We start from the raw sequence: 23,465 nt of genomic DNA, 5'->3' as shown, positions 1-23,465 counted from the left end.
GCACAAATAAAGTATGTTCCTGGGCTAGAGGTGATGCTGGCCAAAACTAGGAGGCTTTGAGCGGCATGCCAATGCTGGGGAATATAAAGCGCCGCATCAAATTTTTTGCCATACATTTGAGAGGAGGAAGGGCTGAGGGGGAGACAGGGAAGGAGGGCGAGAGCGAGAGAGACAGGAAAAGAGGGTAACTGGTAAAATCTGGGACTGTCATAGAACAGTGAAATTGACAAGTTTTCTGGGCATTGGGCTTTGAGCCAGGGAGGGGGCTGCCACCTGGGCAAGTTGCAGGCGGCTGCTGCCTGGCTGCCAGCCCGGGAGTTGGACGACTGCCACCCAATCTGGGTTGGGGCAGGGATGTGGACAGGCGGCTGCTGCTCGTCTTCATGCTGGGGCGCGGGAGGTTGTCCCTTGGCTCGGAGCCGGGGCGTGGGTGGCTGCCACCCAGCTGTGAGCCCAGCTCACGGGACACAGGAGGCTGCCACCAGGCTCCCACCTGGGAGCTGAGACCCAGCGGGAAGCGGGGGCTGCTGCCCACCTCCCCCTGAAGCTAGCAGCTGCGGCCTGCCTCCCAGCTGGGAGCTGAGACCGGGCAGGAAACAGGGGCTGCCGCCTACTTCCCCAAGAGCCATCGGCTGCCACTCGCTTCCCAGCTGGGAGCTGCAACCAGGCGGGAAGCAGGTGGCTGCCGCGCACCTTCCCCAAAAGCCGGCAGCTGCCACCTACCTCCCAGCTGGGACCTAGCGGGAAGTGGGGGGGGGGAAGCTGCAGCCTGGCTTCCCAGGACTGTGGCAGCTGCTGCCCACCTCCCAGCTGGGAACTGTGGCTGGGTGGGAAGCAGCGGCTGCCGCCTGCCTTCCTGAGAAGCCAGGGGCTGCCACACAACTCCCCGCTGGGAGCTGAGACCGGGTGGGAAGTGGGCTGCTGCTGCCCACCTCCCCTTCACTCTGTTTTTCCCCGGGTACCTCCTGCCTTTGTCTCATGTACCCCCAGGGGTACGCATACTACAGACTGAGAAACTATGCACTATATGGCTAGAGAAATGCCCTTCACAGGATACATCTTGCGTATGTCAGGACACAGACCTAAAGCCCAATGATTAACAACCCTTGGTCCTGCTTTGCAGATGTTTTCCCAGGAGTCATGAAACAGACAATTTGAAGGGAAAGCAACAAGGCCAAGCTAAGGAACAGACATGCATTTAGGATCCTTTCAACACAAGAGTCTCCCTTACTGACACCCTTTCTGGAGTTAAGATGTCCTGATAGCTTATGTCATGAGCTACTCTCTGAGAAAACAAGAGTCTGCACAAATGCACCCCTTTAACCTTTGTAATTACGCCTCACAGACCTTTCCAGCACAGCTTCTCAGAGCATGTGACTAGGTGAAATTAAATGTAAATGCCGCCTGACAGTTTCATGCATTTTTCCTCCAGTCCTTAAATTAGCAGCATTTTATTTAAATGCAGCTATAATCTGGATTAGGGTGCTACTGTGTGGATGCACATGCTAATTGATCATCCTGGGAGATGCTATGCTCAGGAGAGAAATAGGGAACAGATGGGCTGAACTAGTCAAGCTCATAAGGTCCTGTGGTCCAAAGGATAAAGCACTGAGTTAGCAAATCAGGCTTGGCTCTGCTATTGACTGGCTGTGTTACCTTGGGCAAGCTCAGCCTCAAACCTTGCTTATAACATGGAGCTAATGGTCTCTACCCACCTTTAGAAAGTACTTAGAGATACACACAGCACACTATAGAGGCTGCTATATGTGTTGTTATATTAAGGGATTAGGAAGGACTTTGGTCTGTGCCCATGAATGTGTCACAGCTGGTGGATGGGGATCCATGTTAGCATAGTAATAGATCTTAGGGGGGCTGAAATGCAGTGACACACTGACATAATGCAAATAGTTTCTCACCCAGTGCTATAAACCAGGGATGGTCAATAGGTGGACCGTGGGCCAAATCTGGACCACCAGACACTTTTGAATATACCCCAAAATTGTTATACTTATTTTTACCATAGGGTTTTTTTTATTATTTTCTCTGGAGTGTGGACCTTGACTATACCTTGAGCAAATAATTTGGACCTTGACAAAAATAATTGACTACCCCTGCTATAATCCTTTGCTGTAAACTATTAGTTGGATCTTTGCAAATGTTCATTAGTACTAACTCTTAAAGAGATAGATAATTGTGCTGGGAGTGCTGATACTTACATTTACAAAAATGTCAAGAGTACATACAGAGCATAGCATGATAGATGGCCCCAGAGTATATTCAGGATATAATTCCCTCAGTGGAATCTGCTGATGTCACCAACCACAAAAGTGCAGCCTGCAGTTTATGAATGGCAGCAGCAGAGCACACTGAGTGAATTACAACCATTCACTAATTCTGGGGGAAAATATTGTCATGTATAAAATGTAGATTGCTAACAGAACTAAGTGAAATCCTCATAGGATCAAGGAGACATTTCCCCATGAATCACAATGTTGGGCTACAAAAAGCAAGAGGGGATGCAGGAAGAATCAGAGCATCATCATCTTTAAATTTCTGCAACAGACTAAAGCTTCAGGTTTGTGAGGTTACTCCAGTGTCATAGTTATCACATCAATTATTTCAGGTTTATTTCCCTTTAAAGATTACAAGTGTATAATTCTGCTCTTTATATTGCACTTGCTTTATATAAGGCATATTTATTATGAACTGGCAGCTGCTTCATCAGAGGATTCTAGGAATGATGAAATAACCTGGCAAGTATTTCGGTAGAAAATGGGCATTCATTAAATGAGGCACAATTGCAATCAATGGATCAACCCCAAATGAGCCATAATCTCAACACAATATCAGTCCTGAGGTGATTACTTTCATTTTAAAACTAATACAAGGGAAAGATTTATTCTACAGTAGTAAAAGGCAGGGTGGCCTAGTGAGTATGGACCAAGAGTGGGAGTTGGGATATCTGGGATCTAGCCTTTCCTCTGCTACTACCTGCTGGGACTTTGGGCAAGATCCTCAAAGGTACATAGGTGCCTGACCTGCATCGAAATCAATGGGAATTAAGCAACCTTTGAGGATCTGGGCCTCTGTCTTTGCTCTCCCACCCCTTTGTGTGTCTTGTTTATTTAGATTATAAATTCTCTGCAGGGACTATCTCTTCCTGTGTGTTTGTATGGCACCTAGCACAATGGGACCTTAAAGTGCTACTGTAATAAATTAATAATCACGTATGCAGGACCTGAAGAAGAGCTCTGTATGGCTCCAAAGCTCGTCTCTCTTACCAAAAGAAGTTGGTCCAGTAAAAGATATTACCTCACCCACCCTGTCTAACTAATAATAATGTAAAATGGCCATATCAATTCCAATTACTCCAGAAGAGGATGACATTCTGAGGCAGAAAGTAACAAGAACCTGATCCTTCACCCACTGACTTTAATGTGAGCAGGGTCATGCCCTTAAAAGTTAAATATATATTGTATTTAAATTCCAAAAGCAGCCTCTAGAAACAAGTAGTATTTGAGGCAGCAACACTTGCATCTGTTTTAAATTTTTTAAAAAAGATTTATTCCAAAGGTTTTACTTTGGAAAATTCCCAATTACTTTTCATAGTATGTCAAAATTAATATTGTACTGCAATGAGGCAAAGAGGATTTTGCCAAGACACAATCAGGGAATCACATAATGAATTAACCAGAGTCTGCCCAAGTGATTGGTTACTGGAGTTCTTGCCACTTTAAACAAATATCATCTCCAAATAGTATCCCCATTTCAACTCACTGTCCATTAGTGATTTTTTTTCATAACTATAATAATTCAGTCATTTTTGGGGGGATTCCAGTAGGTTTTCAAGATTTTGATCATCAAATGTTCTACAAATGTAATCAATTGCCATACAGATAAAATATGTCCTTTAGGATGATCTTTGAGGTTTTGCGTGAGATTGAAATTGATTTTACCCTTCTTCTAAATCAATATGATCCACATTCAGTAAGGTATTCAAGCATTTGCTTTAAACACATGCATGGTCCCATTGAAGTCAACCGGGCTACTCACAGGTTTAAAGTTAAGTACCTTGCTGAACTGGGACCTTGCAACCAATTTTTTAAAACTGCCCATCAAAATGCCAGCTAGATCTATATTGATGATGGTGGCTATTAAGTGGGCATTTGATTCATCTCAGAAAAACACAAGCTGGATTAGAAGTCTAAAAATGTGCAATGCAGGATTTAAACATTTAAACTACCTAAAACTATAGCAAGATTTACAGCAGTAAAGCCAAAACTACCAAAAACTGATGAATAAAAAGCAAAATTATTCCTTTAAAATCTGCTGTCAGAATATCACAAAAGAGCAGTTAAGATCTTCATGTTGTTATTTGGAATGACAGCAGCTGTAAATTGAGGCAGAAATTGATGGACAGTAAAAGTAATTTGGTGTGGTATATATTCAAAGGTAACATGAAATAGGAATCAAACCAAGGGACTTATCTCACGAGTCCCATTGAAGTCAATGAGTCTATTCATGTTTGTAGCATCAGGGCCCAACAACTAAACTGTAATCCCTTTTCTCATGTTGAATAATACTTTCCATTATGGATAGTCCCACTGATTTCAATCAGACAGCTTGTGGAAGAAGGTACCACCTAGTGTGAGTGAGGGTAGCACTACCTAGCCTCCTGTGATTAGATTTTTATTTTCTTTACATACACTGCTTATGATCGGGTTAAGCAGAGTTTTTAAAATCCATTAAATGTAACTTCCTGGCCTGTTTTTACATTATAAATGGTGTTTCTTGATAGGCCATAAAAGTAATTTGTTTCAGCTCAGTACAGTGCTGTTACCATCAATTGATATTTTAACCCTATAGTGAAAAGTGTTTTTACAAAGGAATTCATATGGGTTGTATAACAGTCTTACCTAAAAGCTGACATTAGCCAATAGCTCATCTGTTTGGTATTATTATTTAGCATATATATTGCAAGTGTCTAGAAGCCAACCCCGTGTACTAAATGCTGTAAAAATGTGTAATAAAGACAGTCCCTGCCCCAAATAGCTTGCAGCTTACAGGCTTGCAATGAATAGTAGCTGAGCTGCAAAATCTAACACAAAGAAGGTCTGTGCCTCATTAGTTAATCTGCACAAAAGACAATATAGAATCAAATTCTGCTCATTCTACTCAGACAAGTAGCTCCACTGATGGTAGAGGGACAATGGCTCATACTGTCTCTATTTTCTGCATGTGCAGCTCCCATTCATATCCGACTCATTACAGCAATGTCTCTCAATGGCAGATGCAAGTATGGATTGAGGCCAGTATATGGGCTTGACACTGCTTTATTATATTTCTTTATTACTTTCAATTGCTTTAAGTTTCTTTATTCAGTAGCTTATAATCCTTTTTTGTTATTATTATTATTTTCTCATCTCCCCTTTGGCAGCATAATATTGCAACTAGAAATGATACCATTTGTTTGTTTTACAAAAGAAGTTGATCAGTTCAGGGGTTTGCCATTGGACTGCACTTTTCCTCGCTAGGGGCCTGATCCAAAGTCCATTGAACTGAGTGGAAATACACCCACTGACTTCAGATCAGACCCATAGACATCGGGTTCAAGTCTGGCTCTGACCAACATTAATCAAAAGCTGACAATTGTTCCCTGTCCTACATGTAATGAATAGGAAGTTGCAGCTTAGTTCTTAGCAAGCAGGAGCCCACATCAAATTGGTACATGGAAGTCTCAGCCAGCCTCAAGGCTAATGACTCAGACAGAACCACCCTCCCACCGTAGCTCTGATCCCCCGAGCCGAGGGATGATACAGATTTCCTGGATGGTGGAAGGAACCTCACACTGATGTTGACTGAGCTTAATTATGCTCTGTGGATAGGCAGAAGATTTTGGTCATGAGGGTTGTCAATGTGGCAGCTTTCACAGGCACAATCTTGATTAAGGCTCCAGTCCAGCAAAGCACTTAAGCATATATTTACCTTTAAGCATATGTACAGTCCCAGTGAAGACACTGGAACTTCTCACATGCTTAAAGTAAACCATGTGCTTAAGTACTTTGCCAGACGGGCCTAGGGACATTCAGTAATATTTTAGGGCTTCTCTACACATGGAGTTTTTCTGGAATAGCTATTCTAGAATAACTTCATGTGTGGACACTCTTATTTCAGAATAAGAGTGCCTTTTTCAAAATTATTTGTAAACGTGGAAAAGTTTTGGAATAGCTAGTCTGCTTTAAATTCAAACCCTACCTTATTCTGGAAGAGCTTGCCTGTGTAGACAAGTCCTTATTCCACAAATAGTCTGAATGAAATCATGGGGTCACCCACAAAGTCATGCCAGACATTACTCAGTGTGAGTAAGGGTGACAGATAAAGCTCCCAGGGGGTTAATTTGAATGGAAACTGAGTGTTCATTGTCCCTTAGGCAGCTTTTAGAAGCTTGATCTTAAAATACACTTTGTTGTTAGAGAAGTGTTTCTTTTCTACTGACTAACATTTACTCTCTTCTCCTCCAGACTTTACTTCTATTTTGTATTTGTATGTAAAAAGATTTCACTAACCTGAGCATAGGGCAATGGCAGAAGAAAGCCGAAAGCCCTGGTAGGATTTGTTTTCCTACTGGTATATAGTTTTTAACTGATGTGAAGTTCTGCTGGGAAACCAATCTGTGCAAAAGCCCATTTCCTTTAATTTTCAAAGCTTTTCAATGTGCTTATGATAATTTAAAGAGCTCTCAAACTGGTGCACTACACGAAGGGAATAAAGGTTGCCAAATGATAGGAGAAGGTATTAGGAGATTTATACCTTTGTAGAATTGGTTAATTTGCCTCCATCTTTCACTAAAACAAGAGATAGAGAGGATTTAAATATAATCAGGTCTCACTACACAGCTCTCTTACAAACAACTTCAGCCAAACACTCATCTCCAGACTTATATAAACCTCTCCTTAAAACACACTACATTGTGTAATGACACAGGGATCATCTTGTCAATGATTGAACCCACAACTTCTGGATCTAAATGAAAGAGCCTCAAACACATGAGCTAAAAGACCAACTCCTTGAGCCTCTGTGGTATAGATCTATTAGAGTACCATGTATAAAAAGGCAATGCCTCAGTTGCCAAAGAGGCATTCAGATGCCACTCAGATAAGTATGGTACAAATGCCTAGATAGGTGGGGGTGGGGCAGGGCGGGAAGAACTACCTATCCCCATTTCCAAAAGTGCAAAATAAGGACTCATCAAACTGTAAGGTCCATTTTAAAAGTTTTTACATTTCATTAGTAATGTTTATAATTCACAATCCTGATGTTGCTGCTGTGAGTTCTCTCTTTTATAAAAACAATCTGTGAATCACATGCACACAGGTGCACATCAAGGGTACTCTAATCTATATAACACCATATATTATTAAGGAGTTGGTTCTGTAGCTCAAATGGTAGAGGTTCTTCTGTTTAGATCTGGAAGTCCTGGGCTCAACAGATTTGCTATCCTAGCTTTCTTAGTTTCCTTTGAACTTTCTACCCACTGTTTCTAAACAATGGAAAGTCCATATTTTAAAAAGCTGTGATACCAGTGCTCCATGCTCCCTTATCTCCAGGACAGCAGAGACCTCTTTGAAGAATTTCCATTGTGGAAAGGGGGCAGGTGGGCCAGCAGGTCTCCACCCAATTCTCCACCTCCCCAAACCTACACAGCGTAGCATGTAAGTTACTGCAGCCAGGGGGCCATTACAGAGTACATAACAGTAAAGCAGCATAACATTCTGCATACTCTTGGTCAGATCTTGCCTCACTTATGCTGGTGTAAATCTTCAGCTTCAATGGAGTTACTCTGGAGTATGCTTCTTCCTCATCCCTCTGAAACACTCCACATGGCTCCTGTGACTCAGGGGCCTAGAGTCAGCAGGAAGCCAGGGCAAAGAGTGGGAGAGCAGAATGCAGTGTGGCGGCAAGAGGTCTCTGTGCATATGCTCCCTGACTATAGTGGTACTCCCAAAATCTGTATGGATCTAGAGGATCCAAACATTGACGAGATGGAATCCCCTGTCTCTGCCTTCAGAGAAGAAAGAGGAAGAATGTGTGAGACAAGCAGGATTGAGTCTTTTGCTCCTTCACTCATGCTGCCAGCAATGTGCAATAACTGATGCTCCAGAGAAAAGCAAATAAACAACAAAACAAAGACTTTGCTACTTATCTGTGCAATGTATGTGGGTGGCATTCCTTCCTGACACCTGGGATTAGCTGATATGCTGAAGCATGAGATTCAATTGCCCTTATCTTAACATGCATAACAACAAATGTTATTACTGGTCATAAAATTATCCAGTCCTTTTAAAAATACAGTGACTCTAATTAATTTTATGACCTCCTGCAGAAGAGAAATCCCATAGGCTAACTCAACCCATTGTGCCTAGCTACTGCAAGGGTTTGAGATCAATTTCCTGATGTTATGAAAGGTATGGGCTGCAAATTCTAGATGAAGTGTAATGAATTAAGGATGGCATTTCAGCTCTAACATTTGCCAGCCTGTGCCAAGATGTTAATGTTAATTACATTCAGGTCTTGTTTTGTTTTACTGCAGTTGTGTCTCTGCTCTGTGTTCACTTTTATTGGTAGTAGGAATACAGACATTTGGTGTTTTATAGACCTTTACTTTCCCTCTCTGAAGCATATTGAGCATAGCTGTAAACATAGCCTTGGTTAAGGTCGCTCAGGCTACAGAATATACTGTAATGACCAACGGCAGGTTGAGGAGAGATTAGCAACTAAATGAGGCTAAATGAGCCTTCCCCGCATGTTGCTTGTGATCACTATATGAACATGACAAAGCACACGTCTGTAACATTATGAAAGGGAGGAATCCAGCCAGAATGTTGGATCAGTATGTGAAGGTATTTATTCTCATGTTATATTACGAATATATCCTGTTTTCACCATGGGAGAGCTGTTTTAAGGTGAGAAATAAGAGGCAAAGTACAAAATAGCTTTGCCATTTGCCTACTTGAATATTTGTTAAAGATTCACAAATCTGAGAACGCCCCCATTTAGAACAACCCCAGATTAATCTAGTTTCTGAAATTATGCATTCCATTTTAAAACCTGATCCAAACCCTCTGAGGTTAGTGAAAAGACAATTGACTTTAGGGGACTTTGGATCAGGCTCTTGGTCAGGAGGGAAGCTGACTGTTGCAATGTTATTTACTGCACTATTAATTCTATTGTTGTTGAACTCTTTGTAGAAGAGAACAGAGCAGCCAGACCTCTTACTTCTCAGGATGATTATTCAACTCCCCCTTTTCTCTGCTTTCTCCTATTTTACATTTTGTCATCTTTTATTCTCTTGGACTTGTGCAAGATGCCTGCTAGTGCAGGCAGCTTCCCAATCTGCTTCAGGTATCTCTGCGGTGTGCTGAGATGTTGTGAATGGAGATTGGAAATGACTTTGCTGGGCAGAGAAAAATGCAACTGAGGTAACATACTGTATTCAAAAAGATGTCAAAAAACTACTGTCACTTCCGGAGAGTGCTGCTCCCAAAATGCAGATCTCTCTCTGTCAGGGGGAGAAGAAAAATCTCCACCCAGAAGTCTGAGCAAAACTAGGGCAACCATATCTAAAGGATTAAAACAAACACCTCTCTACAGCTTCATGAGCAATGAATGCAGTACATAGTCTTTAAGAGACATGAAACTGATGTATCTCTATAAATTTCCTTGCCACTGAAGGGATCAGGGACAAAGTGCAAGTGTGTCCAATACAATCTCTTCTTTAAAATATGCTCAATGCAAGGATCACTCTAAAACCTTCCATTTATCACTGCGGCCACAAACTTTAATTTGTTTCCTGGCCTTGGGTGTCTGGAATTTGATTCCCCTCCCTAGTGGAGTAGGGGGGTTCTTTTTGCACCCACATAGGGGACTGGACTAAAATGCATGTGGAAACCCAGACTAACGGTATTATTAACAGGTCTAAGGGGTGAGGAAGAGTGACAGTAAAATATAAACATGTCCGTACAAGCTAAGTTGGATCATACATCAAAAACCAGAGCAGCACATTCAGATCTCCCTCTTTGCCCTTAATACAGACTTAAGAATCTTACCTGGTAGGCATCTAGCTGTTCATCAGTAAATATCGTTTGCTTATTACCCATCTTAAATGAGGAATTCTCCCTTTGTGCAAATGCATCACATAAGAAGTTGCAAGAGTCCTCTGTACTGTAGGCATTTAGAGCATAGACACTTCGTGATTGTGCTGAAGAAATCCCCAAGCCCGCATTGAACTGCACTTGCTTGCAACTGTCCTGCTAGCAAGGAGCAATGAAGCCGTTTCTGGGAACCTTGGCAAAGGCTGGTTTTTGATGTGCCAGGAGGGATAAGGTTAAAATCCTAGGCAGGTGTCACCCAGAAATAGTGATTCCATCTTCGCCTTTTCCTGTGTTTTCCTCGAGTACAATACAGGGCTTGTGTGGCGTGAAAACTGATGAGGAGCATTCAGTGTCAGAAGAAACCAGCTCTCTGCTGTCCCAGTCTCTGTCTCTCCGCAGCACTCCCTCTCTTAACTTCCCGGTGTACGAGTAGTTCTGCACCACTAGGTGTCACCCAATAACCCATTTATATTCTGCAGGAGGCCAGTCAGAGCGGGTGTGAAGGGTTGCTCCAGGGCATCAGGGACACAATCCAAGTGTGGATTTTTATTGCAGGGAAATGCTGCTATGCGCTGTGTTCAGTTAAAAGTCAAGGGAATACAGGAATAAGGTGTAACGAGGAACTTGAGGGGCTGCAGGCAACATGCGCATTGTGCTAAGAGCAATAACCCGAGTAAAAAAAACCCTTGGCCATGTTATTGTAAGTGGAATGGGCTTCCAGACAAACTACAACTAGCTTTTCTGAGACAGCAGCTAAAATATGACCCTACTGGAGACTCCAGCAGAATGGGATTCCACCTCCCTGCCACATACTACTGTCAAAATCCACTCTCCGGCCTGCTTCAGAACAACCTTAATAACTGAATGAAGATTGCTACTAATTTATATAGAGACGAGGTGAAGCAATATCTTTCATTGGACCAACTTCTGTTGGGGAGAGAAACGTGCTTTCCAGCTTCTTCCTGAAGAAGAGATCTGTGTAAGCTGGAAAGTCTGTCTCTCGTACCATCAGAAGTTGGTCCAATGAAAGATATTACCTCATCCACCTTGTCTCCCTAAGATAGTGGAAACTACACAGCTACACCACCATTGCACAAAATAATTTATATAGACAGGCAGTGATGCCAGCAGTTAGAACAGAGCACTAAGGGAAGCAATGCATCTGAAGTCAGATTCTCCCCCCAACACAGTACAAATCCCAGTCTCTCTCTGGTTCAGGGTATGGCCTGGAAGGGGAAAGCACAGCCCCCCCCCCCCCCAACACTCTTAGGCTACAGCTATACTGATGGCAGCAAAGTCACTGCCGTCAGATCGATTTCCCTGGATCGACTGAGCGGTCAGTGAAGACCCATTCAGTCGATCCAGAAATCGATGTACTAAGACCACCTTCACAAGTGGCATAGCACTGTGTCGATGGGAACACGGTTCCCATCGGCACAGTGCAGTGAAGGCAGCGCGCAGAAGAGAAGCAAAGAAGTCGACGGGAGTTAGGCAAGTTTTTCGCGTAGCTTGCGTAACTCCCATCGACTGTGCCGAATCTCGGAGGTAAGTGTAGACAGGGTTTTAATGTTGGAGGAAGCATATTGCTTCCCCTCCAATCTCTAAGCCCAGCTCAGCACTAGCACAGCACAGGAAAAATCAGGGCCTTGGTGGACAATGAACAGAATTTCTCACTGTCTGGTGGCCTATGTGAAATAAGTCAGTGGTCACTACCTAATGGACACAAGTCCATCGAAAAAAGGCATCACAATCACTGGCATTGACAGGAGAGGCCAAGGACTGAATTCATTATGGAGAATGAACTCTTCTCTCACCCTTGCAGATGTTGCAGATAGTTAGGCAGTGGGGAGCGGCTTGCACAGATGCTGACATTGCTACATCTATTGTATTGGTCAATATAAAATCTCAGTCTCCAAGGCTATTAATCCAGCACCTTTCCCCAGCACCAAAATTCACTAAAATATATTTAATAGATAGCTGTGAGAGCACATTGCGTATCATGAGGTCTGACTTTATGGGTGCAATATTACTGACCCTGACCCTCCTAGGGCTCTGCCCCTCCCTGTACAGATCCAATTACCCAGGACTGCTAGCTGGGCTGGGTGCTAGAAATAAGATTTGCCTTGGTATACAGCAACTGGAAACAGGGAAAAATCCATAATAGTATGACTGAAAGTAAATGCATCCAGTCTGTAGTAAACATGCTCTGGGAGTTACAGAACCATATGAAGTTCCAAAGCAGATATTTAATTCAGATCATGATGAGTAGGAATGCAAGGTTAGATTCACTGAAATACAGTATCAGCCCATTATGGTGCTGTAAAGGCACAAGACAGTACAGCATTTTACAAGTTAATGGTTTGAATTTAGCAGATGGCAATGCATTTGCTGAGACTTATTAATGAGAAGCAAGCAAGAGTTTTAATACTGAATCTGAATTTTAATATTGAAAACATAGCAGTCCAATCATCAAACAATATATTGTTTATTTGAAAATATAAAAGGAAGAAGCTCCAAAAACATGACCTGTTCCCTGACCTGTAATGATTTCCTGTAATAATACTTACTGTCTGTAAGTGTTGAGTTAAGTGCTGCTATCTGACGTGTGATAAAGAGCCACTAGAACATCAAAGGGTTGAACCTGCATTTGGTACATCACCAAACTGACTCTTATTTTTCTGGCTGCAAATTATTTTTATTTCTTCAAGGTGCAATGAGATCAAGTCCTCCTTCAGTCCCAAAAGATCACCAGTATCAACAAAAAATGGCAGGAACAAAGAGAGTAAAACACAGTGCTGGAGTGACCCAGCTTTAAGCCATAATGGTAAACTGAAATTGTGGGTGCTCAGCATCTCTGAAAAACAGGCCCTAAGAGACTCTTGCTGCCTCAACATGAGCATCCAAAAATTAAGGCACCCAAACTTAGTAGATACTTCTGAAAATTTGTGCCTTAATTTAATCTGAATCTCTGTACCTCAGGTTTCCCCTTATGTAAACAGGGGAAAATGATGCTTACCCACCTTATAAAGATCTTTGAGAACTATGGATGAAAGTGCTAAGTATCACTGAGTATACCTGTTAACCTCAGATCTAAAAATCCGGAAGTAAAAATACTGAAGTATTAGCAAGAATAGTGTCTGTTAATCAGAGGACTTTTTAGTAGGTGCCACTTGCCAAATGCTGTTTGTTCTCCATCTGGTCTCATTCAGACATCTGTATTATGCTTGTAAACTGGTACTAGTGGGAATTTCTCACATTTGGAAAAGTTGTAAAACTGGCTCTGATCAAGAATTACATTTTGAGGATAGATAGAAACCAGTATAGCCAACTCTGAGCTTCTATAAAGGTATGAGAGGAGAGGAAGTAACTAGGAGGGCAGCCATTTTGGGTTTGATTCTGACCAACAGGGAGGAATAGGGGGCAAATCTGAAGGTGGAAGACAATTTGGGTGAAGTGATCATAAAATGTTAGATTTCATGATTCTAGGGAAAGGAAGGAGTGAGTGGCAGAATAAGATAATGGACTTCAAAAAGTCAGACTAAAACTCAAAAAGCTGGCACGTAAGGTCCTATGGGAAGAAATCTAAGAGAACAAGGAATTCAGAAGAGCTGGCAATTTCTCAAGGAGACAAAATTAAAGGCACAACTGCAAACTATACTGATGCAAAGGAAAGACAGGAAGAATACTAAGAGGCCAATAGGGCTCCATCAGGAGCTCTTTTATAATCTGAAAGTCAAAAAGGAATCCTTCAAAAAATAAAAACATGGACAAATTGCCAAGAAAGAGTAAAAAAGAATAGCACAAGCTTGTAAGAACAAAATCAGAATGGCTAAGGCACAAAATGAGTTATATCTAGCAAGGTACATAAAAGGCAGTAATAGGTTCTTTAAATACATTAGGAGAAGAGAAAGACAAAGGAAAGCGTAGGTCCTCTACTTAGCAGGAAGAAGAGCTAATAATTGATGAAGAAAGGTAAGGTGTTTAATGCTTATTTTGCTTCAGTTTTCACTAATATGGTTAACAGTGACTAGATACTTAACACAATTAATATCAACAAGGGGGAAGGAATGCAAGCCAAAACAGGGAAAGAACAGGTTAAAGACTATTTAGATAAGTTAAATGAATTCAAGTTGGCAGGGCCTGATTAAATTAATCCTAGCGTATGTAAGCAATTAGCTAAAACAATCTCAGAACCACTGGCAATTATCTGGAAGGTGGGTGAGGCCCCAGAAGACTTGAGAAGGGCAAACATAATACCTATCTTTAAAAAGGAGAGGAAAGAGAATCCTCAGAATTAATAGATCAGTCATCTTAACTTCAATACCTGGAAAGATAGTGGAACAAATTATTAAACAATAAATCTGTAGGTATCTGGAGGATAATAAGAACGACCATACTGGGTCAAACCAATGGTCCATCTAGCCCCGTATCCTATCTGCTGACAGTGGACAATGCCAGAGGGAATGAATAGAACAGGTAATCATCAAGTGATCCATCCTGTTGCCCATTCCCAGCCTCTAGCAAATAGCAATCCCAGCTTCTCCTGGCTAAAGGCCATCGATGGACCTATCCTCCAGGAACTTATCTAGTTCTTTTTTGAACCCTGTTATAGTCTTGGCCTTCACAACATCTTCTGGCAAGGAGTTCCACAGATTGACATGCGTTGTGTGAAAAAATACTTTTGTTCATTTTAAACCTGCTGCCTATTAATTTCATTTGGTGACCCTTGTTTCTGTGTTGAGAAAGAGTAAGTAACACTTCCTTATTTATTTTCTCTACACCAGTCAGCAAGGGAAATTTAGGTTAGATAACAGGAAAAATTTTGTAATAAGAAGGGTAGTTAAACTCTGGAATAGGCTTCCAAGGGAGGTTGTGGAATCTCCTCCATTGGAAGTTTTTAAAATCAGGTTGGACAACCACTTATCAGAGATGCTCTAAGTTAGACTATTAGGATAGCTCAGCCAGTCCTGGCTGGTTTTAGTGTTAGTTCAATAGACTTTTCATGGGTGTGCATCTCTCTGTGTTCGTGCTGATTTCTCTCTGATTTAACAGGCTATAACTACAGTATTTGGGTCAGCAGGTACAGCAGCCAATAATGGCCATTTAAGGTGACTAAGGTCCCAGTCTAGCAGATGCTTAGGCATATGCTTACCTTTGAGCATAAATTGTTTTATTGATTGTAGAGGGACTATACTCACATGCTTAAAACTAAGGGATGTTTCAAAACTATCCTAAGTACCTGAGATTCTGTACCACAGCAATGAATAAGAATTTGCTATTGATTTCAGTGGGAGCAAAATAGCTGGCATTGAGATGCTTGGGTTAAACAGCATTCCTCAAACTAGACGTGTATTTCAAACTGTGTGCCTATGAAGAAGATCAGACTAGATTTAAAGGGCCAATTCCATCCCCAGGGCAACTCCAAGGAAGTAACTGGCATTACACCAGGAATAGACTGGACCCAGAGTCTTTTAATCTTGTGATTACTTGGACTGAGAGGATTATTATGGTTAAAATAGTGACATGTCCTCATTTTCTCACTTCTTACCTGCCTTAATATTCCTGATTCATGTTTTTTAAATCTTAGTACAATTAGCAGCTACAGTAAACATTATCATCAGAAGAAGGAAACCACAGGAGACATTTACTACTCCAATTCCTCCCCAGTGTCGGAGCAATCTTAGTATAGAGCCAAATGACTGATAAATGATCTGGGATGTTACTGAGGACTTCACAGCCAAAACATGGGAATAAGCTGAGGTGTTCCAGTTTCTGTGGGTTTAAGAAGAGAAAGGACCTAATCCAGCTCCCCTTGAAGTCAATGGGAGTGCCTGCCTTTGACTCCAATGGTATTAAAGAATCCCAGCAAAAAACAATGCTATCGAGTCTCATAATTCTCCATTGTGCTGAATGGTATGTATATAATCCACTGGTCAGTGTGTTACCTGTCCCCCTTTGGACCCAATGCAACATACAGGGTGTGTCATGTAACACACGTTGACCAGTGGGTTACCTATAGCACTCAAATACACTATTCTCAGTGCACCAGCACAGGCAGCGAAAGGTCACACAGGCTTTTGTGCCATAGACAGCTTCTCCTCAGTGGTTGCTCATTAGCTCAAGATATAGCAACTTGTACTTTTAGCTCCAGAGGTTACTCATTGAATCCCTGGTGCATCAGTCAAGATGGTAGCAGTCATATAAGTGGGGGCTTGCACAGGATTTGAACTGCTCTGGACCTCAGGTGCTTGGGACAAGATTCCTCAGACATGGGTAAATATGGAGCTCACTGGTCAGTGTGATTTAGGTATCATATGCCCTGTTGATTATTCAGAAAGGGGAAAGGGGTAACACACACTGACCAGTGGATTACATATACAGAGCAGCTTCCTATTCCACACCTGACAGACATCTGCTACTGTGCAGCATTTAAGGTCTGTGTATAAGACAGGTGATACAGACCCTTTGGAGCCCTCATGCACCCCCATCCAGTTTCCATAATAAAAGAGCAGCAGAGAAGCTGGGCTAAAAGGACTCCAAGTGAAGCTAGGAGAGAATTCCCTGCAAATCTAAAGAAACTTAAGAGAGAACACCTGAATCCCTTGGTTTATAGTGCTTTGTTACAAATGGCTCCTAAGGGGATGGCAGGCTCTAAAGGAATGAAGTTAACTCTCTACCTTTTTGCAGAAAGTTTGAGGGAGAAGTGCTAATCAAGTCTCCGACTCTAGGTTTATTTGGTTTGTTTGAGAAGCCAGTCTAGAGGCATGCTTTTTGGAATTCTCTCAGTCTAATAAATGAGGCCTTTCAGTGGAGTAAAGCAGTGTCCACATGGATGATTACTGTGCAGCAAGTTGGTTTACTGTAGATTCACTCTCTGGCTTCCATGCAGTAACTTGTCACGTCAACAAGACCTGAGTCTTGGTTTTCTAAAGTCAATGGCCTGTGCCACTGGACTCACCAAGGCAGGGCCTAAAAGCATTTCAGTAAATTTTAGAAACATAACTTGACTTTCTAGGACTATTCACAATGGATAATAAACCCCTGATGTTCCCAGTGCACTGACTTGGAAAAAGGGACATGAAGTTGTCTTCTAAGGGTACAAAGAACGTGGTCCTAGAATCAAGTGCAAAGGTGGCAAAAGGTGTGCAACTCTATTGACTTCAATGCAGTTGCCCCACATACAGCAGGTCTGAATTTGGCTCTTAGGTGAAGGATGTCCCAATAATTCTCTGCCTTCAAAGGAAATGCATCCTGGGGATAATATGAGATAGGTAGAGAAATTGTATCTCTGGGACTTCTTTCTTCAGTCTGAAGAGTCTCTTCATATATGCAATACAATAATAATAATAATAATAATAATACAGAGAATTATTTCAACAAAAGAACATACAAACCACAGAAGTGGTGGGGTACTATAGTATTAGCAAACTCTTCTGAAGTACCTTATTCTATAACACTGCCATCTGTTTCATTGCATAATTATCATGCTATATTAACTGGTTAGGTTTTACAGACTTTGGCATAAGGTACAAATTTCTTATCACTCCCTCTGTCTGTATGTACCAAAGAGTGCTTTAACTGGTCACTTGACTATTATGCAACATTCATCTCTATTTGTAATAAGAGATAACTTCATGAAATCAACACACTTCTATGTACATAACAAGGCCAAAGGCCGTATAGTATTATCGAAGCATGTCTTTCATCACATACTTTTAATAGTCTTAAAACATTTATCAAGTAGATTGCACTTAAACTATTGAGCAAAGTAAAGTTTATCAATTACAATCAAACTTATAAAGTGCTTTCAGTAAACATAACAGAAAAGAATGGATATATGCAATAATCTTACTAACATTTATACTGGAGAGCACAGTGCATTAGCCATGTTTAAAAAGTTTCACTCATTCATTCAGGGTGCAGAAAATATACTACTGGTCTATTCACATAGCATGTATAGTGAATAGCAGATAAGTAAAGTTAATAGCAAAGTAATTAATGTTCTTTAATTGTACAGTGCCTACCACAATAGAGTCCTGCACCATGACTGGCGTTCCTAAATGCCACCACAATACTAATAATAACTAATAGTAATAATAATTTAAGTGAACAGTTACAAATAACCTAGCATTTGAAAATTATTCATCCAAACTATTCAGTAAATACTAACCAACTCTGATGACATTTGCAACTCAGGATCTGTTTGCGATTAATTTGTAAATCCAACTAACTCTGGCCAACCTCTGTGCTGTTCTGTCTCACTTGGAGTGTAGTATGATGTGTTACATTATAGTAGGTCTTAACAGCCTACCTCTCTTATAAGTCTAAGCCATGCTGGGGTGCACTGGCTTATGGATACTGGAGGGAACACACTGAGCAGTGCCTTATGCTACACCTTTATAAAAGGTGTAGCCATTCACAATTTGAGTGAATTACATATTGCAATATCATGCACCTGTGGCTAGTGCTAAAACTGAAGGCTCTTTTTCACAGGGAGGCCTCGTCATCACTAGGAAAAAAGATGTTTTTAAATCAAATTAATTAATGTGGTAAAATCCTAGCAAAGACAAGACAGTTGATAGTTTTCACACAAGTTAGCAGGTCAACCCTAGGTTCCCCATTGTCTTTTTAACTTGATCTGCTAACTTGTCTAAACAAATTGTCTTGTCCTCAGTAAGATTTTACCATGTGTTTGCTAATTCAAGATAAGATGACATCTTTGTTCCTAGTGAAAATGCACTCTTCAGCTTTAACTCCTTAATAACCAGACATGGTTAAACCTGATCCCTTCTATTACACTATATTAACATAAACTTGCAGGAAAGGTGCAGGTTACAACAGAAGCTTTTCTGTCTTAAATTATGCTGATATATTCTCAGTTTACTCACAAGCTTAGTTTTATCGTGCAACTTTCCCCAACAAATACGTAAAATTAAAAATAGGAGAAGGAAAAATAAAGCTTCCTTTCCATGGTAAGATGGCAATGTTTGTTATCAGCTTTGGGCAAGAGTTGTGATTACTTCTTCAGGTAGGGAGAGTCCCTGGTCCATCAGAAGTTTGGATGGAAGACTGGATCTCAGTCTTTGTGACTGGACAAAGCCTCTTTCTCTCTCCAGGCAGCAGAAATCAGTAGAGGTGTCAGATGAGCAGGCAGAGCAAACTGCAGTTGCCTCTAAGCTATGTTGTTAAATGTGAAAACACCAGAACCTGAGATACAATAGGCTATAAGGCCATTAGACCCCGTATTCCATTAATTTTTCTCCCATCCTTCTCTTCCTTGCAGAGTTAGCTCTTCCTTGTAAAGTTTCACCCTGCTGAAAAATTATGTTGGATTTGCCTCCCAAAAGAACAGTTTTGATTTAGAGAGACTGTTTGTACATTTATCCTGTCCCTAATTTGCCACAGGAGAAACAGATCACAGACAAGTTTGATATTATTTGATAGAAACATGGCATTGGAGTGATAACATGAAACATTACATTTTAGCTAGGAATGACTCTCCATTGATGCACAGTCCACTAGTGGAATTTATAGAGTATCTAGAAGCCCTGAAATATATATAGTACAATCTTGTAATGATTACTGGATTTAAGAACTAAACTACATTTCTTATACTATAAATGAATCTATTAGTAAGAATGCATAAACAAGAATATTCTGTGGAGACAAAACAAGGTCTAGTAGATGTATTGAAGAAAAATAGTATCTCTTTTTAAAAAGCTGCAAAAGAAAAGGAGCAGATGGCACTTTACTATGCATTGGTGCACAGTCAGGAGAAGGAATAAAGGAGAGATGGAAGTGAGCTTTGTCTAATGGTTACAATAAAACTGGAGTGGAGGCAGGCTCCCAAGAACCTATTCTTCCATTACAGCAACCACTCCAATCTTACTGAAGTGATACTAACTTACTGAAGTCAATGGGAGCCACTTGTATCCTGCGGCAGGGGAGAAAAAGGTTCTACATTTCTGTTCTTGTCTGTCTGTGTTATCTTGGGGAAATTCAGTTAACCTCTTTAGGCCTTCATTTATCTAGCTGTCCCCTCTCTGTGCTGCTGTTTGTCCATCAGTAATTTGGGGATAATAATGTTTATCCCCCACAAACAGGTGTTGTAGGGCTTAATTCATTAAAGTTTATATAGTGCTTGGTAATGTCTCGGACTGAAGGTGCTACAGAACTGCAAAGCATTATTATTACTGTACAAAGCATTATACAATGTCAAAGTTTGCTTGCGTTCATTAAATTATATCAAAGTAGTTTTAGAAATGGTGTGTGCAGAATCAAAGGTATTATCAAAGGTCTAGGATTTAGGTAGCAAAGCAGACTTTTATGACTGCATCACAGAGTTAAGGAGGGATTTCCTTAGAGCAAACAAAGAAAGGATAGTAAAATTTGTAAGCAGAAACAGAGGATAAATTAAACAAGTATCTTCCTAGATACTATTTAAAATAAGATTCAGAGACTCAAAAACCTATGCTGCTAATGGTGCATGAAAACAGACTTTAAACACACATGATCCCAAAATGCAAACTCAAAATTATGTAAAAGAAATGCTAAAATATCAAGGAATGCTTGACAGAATTGAATCCTGGTTAAAGGTACAGAAAGAGAACCTGAAAGAAAACAGTTTTGCACTGATACTCTTTTGTTTTGAAATCATTGGGATATTATAGTCCTTATATAGCTATCGTAAATAACTGATTAATAAGACTACGAAAGGTACTACAATAGAACCTCAGAGTTATGAATACCTTGGGAATGGAGGTTGTTCGTAACTCTGAAATCTTTGTAACTCTGAACAAAACATTATGGCTGTTCTTTCAAAAGTTTACAATTGAACATTGACTTAATATAGCTTTGAAACTTTACTATGCAGAAGAAAAATGCTGCTTTTAACCATATTAGTTTAAATGGAACAAGCATAGATATAGTTTCCTTACCATGTCGATTTTTTTAAACTGTCCCTTTATTTTTTAGTAGTTTACATTTAACACAGTACTGTAATATATTTGCTTTTTTTTCCTCTGCTGCTGATTGCATATTTCCAGTTCCAAATCAGGTGTCTAGGTGACTGGTCAGTTCATAACTCTAGTGATTGTAACTCTGAGATTTTACTGTACATAAGCAATGCAAAAATCATCATTTCTAAAACAAAGACATAAGATAACTGACTGAATCCATAAAAGAAACTGAAGTGAATAAGCAGCTTCTCACTCTGTCCTATGTTGATACAGGCAACAATCATACAAGCTTCTCCCACACTGCCATTACAATGTGCTTCATCATTTACTGGAAGGACCATCTCTAAGGGTGAAAGGGTAGTTCAAGCTGCATGACCGTTCAGATATCTAGTCTTTCTGATGAGATTGCTACCAAAGGTTACAACTGAGATGGCTCTGTCTGAGATGTGAAGACCTTTCCACTGGAAATTGGACTGTGATCTTCGAATTAATTTCACACAGGTAGGGTGCTCACCAAACAGCCATCACATGAGAACAACTATCAGTGACTACTGCATTTGAACCAGTGACTTTCAGGTGAAAGACCCTGTTCCATTACCAGTCCCCTGAGCCCTGCTTAAATTAAAAAAAAAGAAACCAAAATTCAGAGGTTTAATCCCAGAAAACCCTCCTGAATTATCTAAAAGTGTTTTAACATTTTAGTGCTTGGCACACCTATATAAGAAGATCCAGGTCTCCCACTCCCCACAATGATACAAAAGTAATTAAACTTTATTTTGCTATTGGATGATTTGTAATTCATGTGGCTGTAAGAATTCTATGATGTTTTCCCCTTTTTTGTTATTAATATTTATCTAAAAACCCCTCAGTTCTAAAATTAATTGAAAGTAATCAGCACCAGAATCTTATGGGAATAGCATGATGTCTGTTTACATGTACTAGGGTGCAGGGTAAAAAGGGTTCTAATTCACCAAAGTCAGGATGTCACATTCCCCAGGGTGCAATCTGGACTGCTGTGTCTCCTTAGCTCTCCAACCTGTGATATCTTTTACACTGCTCCGCTGTTGAACAGCAACCCCTTCAGGCTCTGCTCACACACAGCGACTAGCATGTAAAATCACTCCCAGCTGAACACGACTGCTATGCCCCGCTACCCATGAATTACATACAGAGTGACACTCACATATCCTCAGTCCCAGCCTTATCCCATAGAAGTGTGCATCTTGTACTGTCCAGCACACTACTGAACAATGCAAGCTCATAATAAGTCTGTCATTTCAATAAAGGAAAATGATTATATGCAACAGCCTTGTTGATCTGAGTATAGCTTTCCAAATACTTCAACCAAAACACGCTGGTTTAGATCAAACAATAAAACAAGTTCCTTTCCCCCTGCTGAAGAATGGCTAGTTAAATAGGCTCTTTGGCACCTTGTTGGTGCTAGTGTCCGTCTCTGAGAAAAAGGTTTGTGGGCATTACCCAGAACTACAACTCAGTTCAGTAACAATCATATAGCAAAATCTCATAATTTGACATGCAGTGATGCTACACACATTTCAGCAGGATAATAATAATCAGCAGATAATGAGTTTTCAAATGATACCTCACAAGGCATACTTTGTACACAATATTATAACCATATAAAAATGGTGAACATGGGATACAGGGTGTCACACAGGGATATAGCCCAGGAAACAGCAGCTTGTGAGGAAAAATCCAAATGTACCAAACTTCTCATATGTGGCCAGTTCCTTGTTCTGTCAGTAGGAGACTTGTTAATGATTTTGGTCAAACTAGGATCTGACACAAATTCTGAGTTTATGTTAGCAATAACCAGCTACCAGAGTTAAAAATAACATATTATGGATTCAGAACTGAAACCACTGGCCAAATACTTATTCACAATTTTAGAAACCATCATGGATTTTAAGGCTAGAAGGAAACACAATGATCATTTAGTCAGACCTCCTGCATAACAGAGGCCATAGAATTTCACTCAATAGTTCTTGCATTAAATATCTAGAAAACATCTTGCTTTTCTCAGTATTCACTCTCCTAACTGGTTCCTTTGTCTCTTTCTTCCACTCTCTACACTCTTTATTTTCTTGCTGTCCCCCACATCTGGAACTGTGTCTGACTCAAGCTCTCTCCCTTTCCTCCTTCCAATCCTTCTGTAATACCCACTTTTCTTGTGAAGCTTTCTTATGTTAATCTACTTGTCAATGTCTCCTTGTTGTGTGTTTCCCTGCCTCTTGTCCTTTACAAGGTTTATAAAGCACTATGTACCCTTTAAGGTGCTCTATGAATAATAAATTAAATGAGTGGTTTAAAGTGTGCAAACAAAATAAGCAAGGCA

The 23,465-nt window shown here is 40.6% G+C and overlaps 1 protein-coding gene across 3 annotated transcripts in view; it reads right to left on the bottom strand.

Moving 5' to 3' along the window:
• Window positions 1–23,465, bottom strand: part of CIB2 (calcium and integrin binding family member 2) — a 108,962-nt gene that overhangs the window by 83,080 nt on the left and 2,417 nt on the right. Inside the window, exon 1 of one of the 3 annotated variants that reach the window (XM_067534544.1) lies at window positions 10,107–10,208. The exons of the other annotated variants lie outside the window; for them this stretch is intronic. Within the exon in view, the coding sequence (XP_067390645.1) occupies window positions 10,107–10,157 (51 nt within the window). The 5' untranslated portion in view covers window positions 10,158–10,208. Of the gene's footprint in view, window positions 1–10,106; window positions 10,209–23,465 lie in introns of those variants that run through there. 3 annotated transcript variants of the gene reach the window in all.

Source organism: Emydura macquarii, unplaced genomic scaffold, assembly GCF_026122565.2.
Source record: "Emydura macquarii macquarii isolate MOO-44397 ecotype Brisbane River unplaced genomic scaffold, CSIRO-AGI_Emac_v2 contig_3451, whole genome shotgun sequence".
Classification (NCBI taxonomy): Eukaryota; Metazoa; Chordata; order Testudines; family Chelidae; genus Emydura; species Emydura macquarii.
The sequence above is the reverse complement of the archived record's forward strand: the minus strand, read 5'-3'. Positions and strand labels throughout refer to the sequence as shown.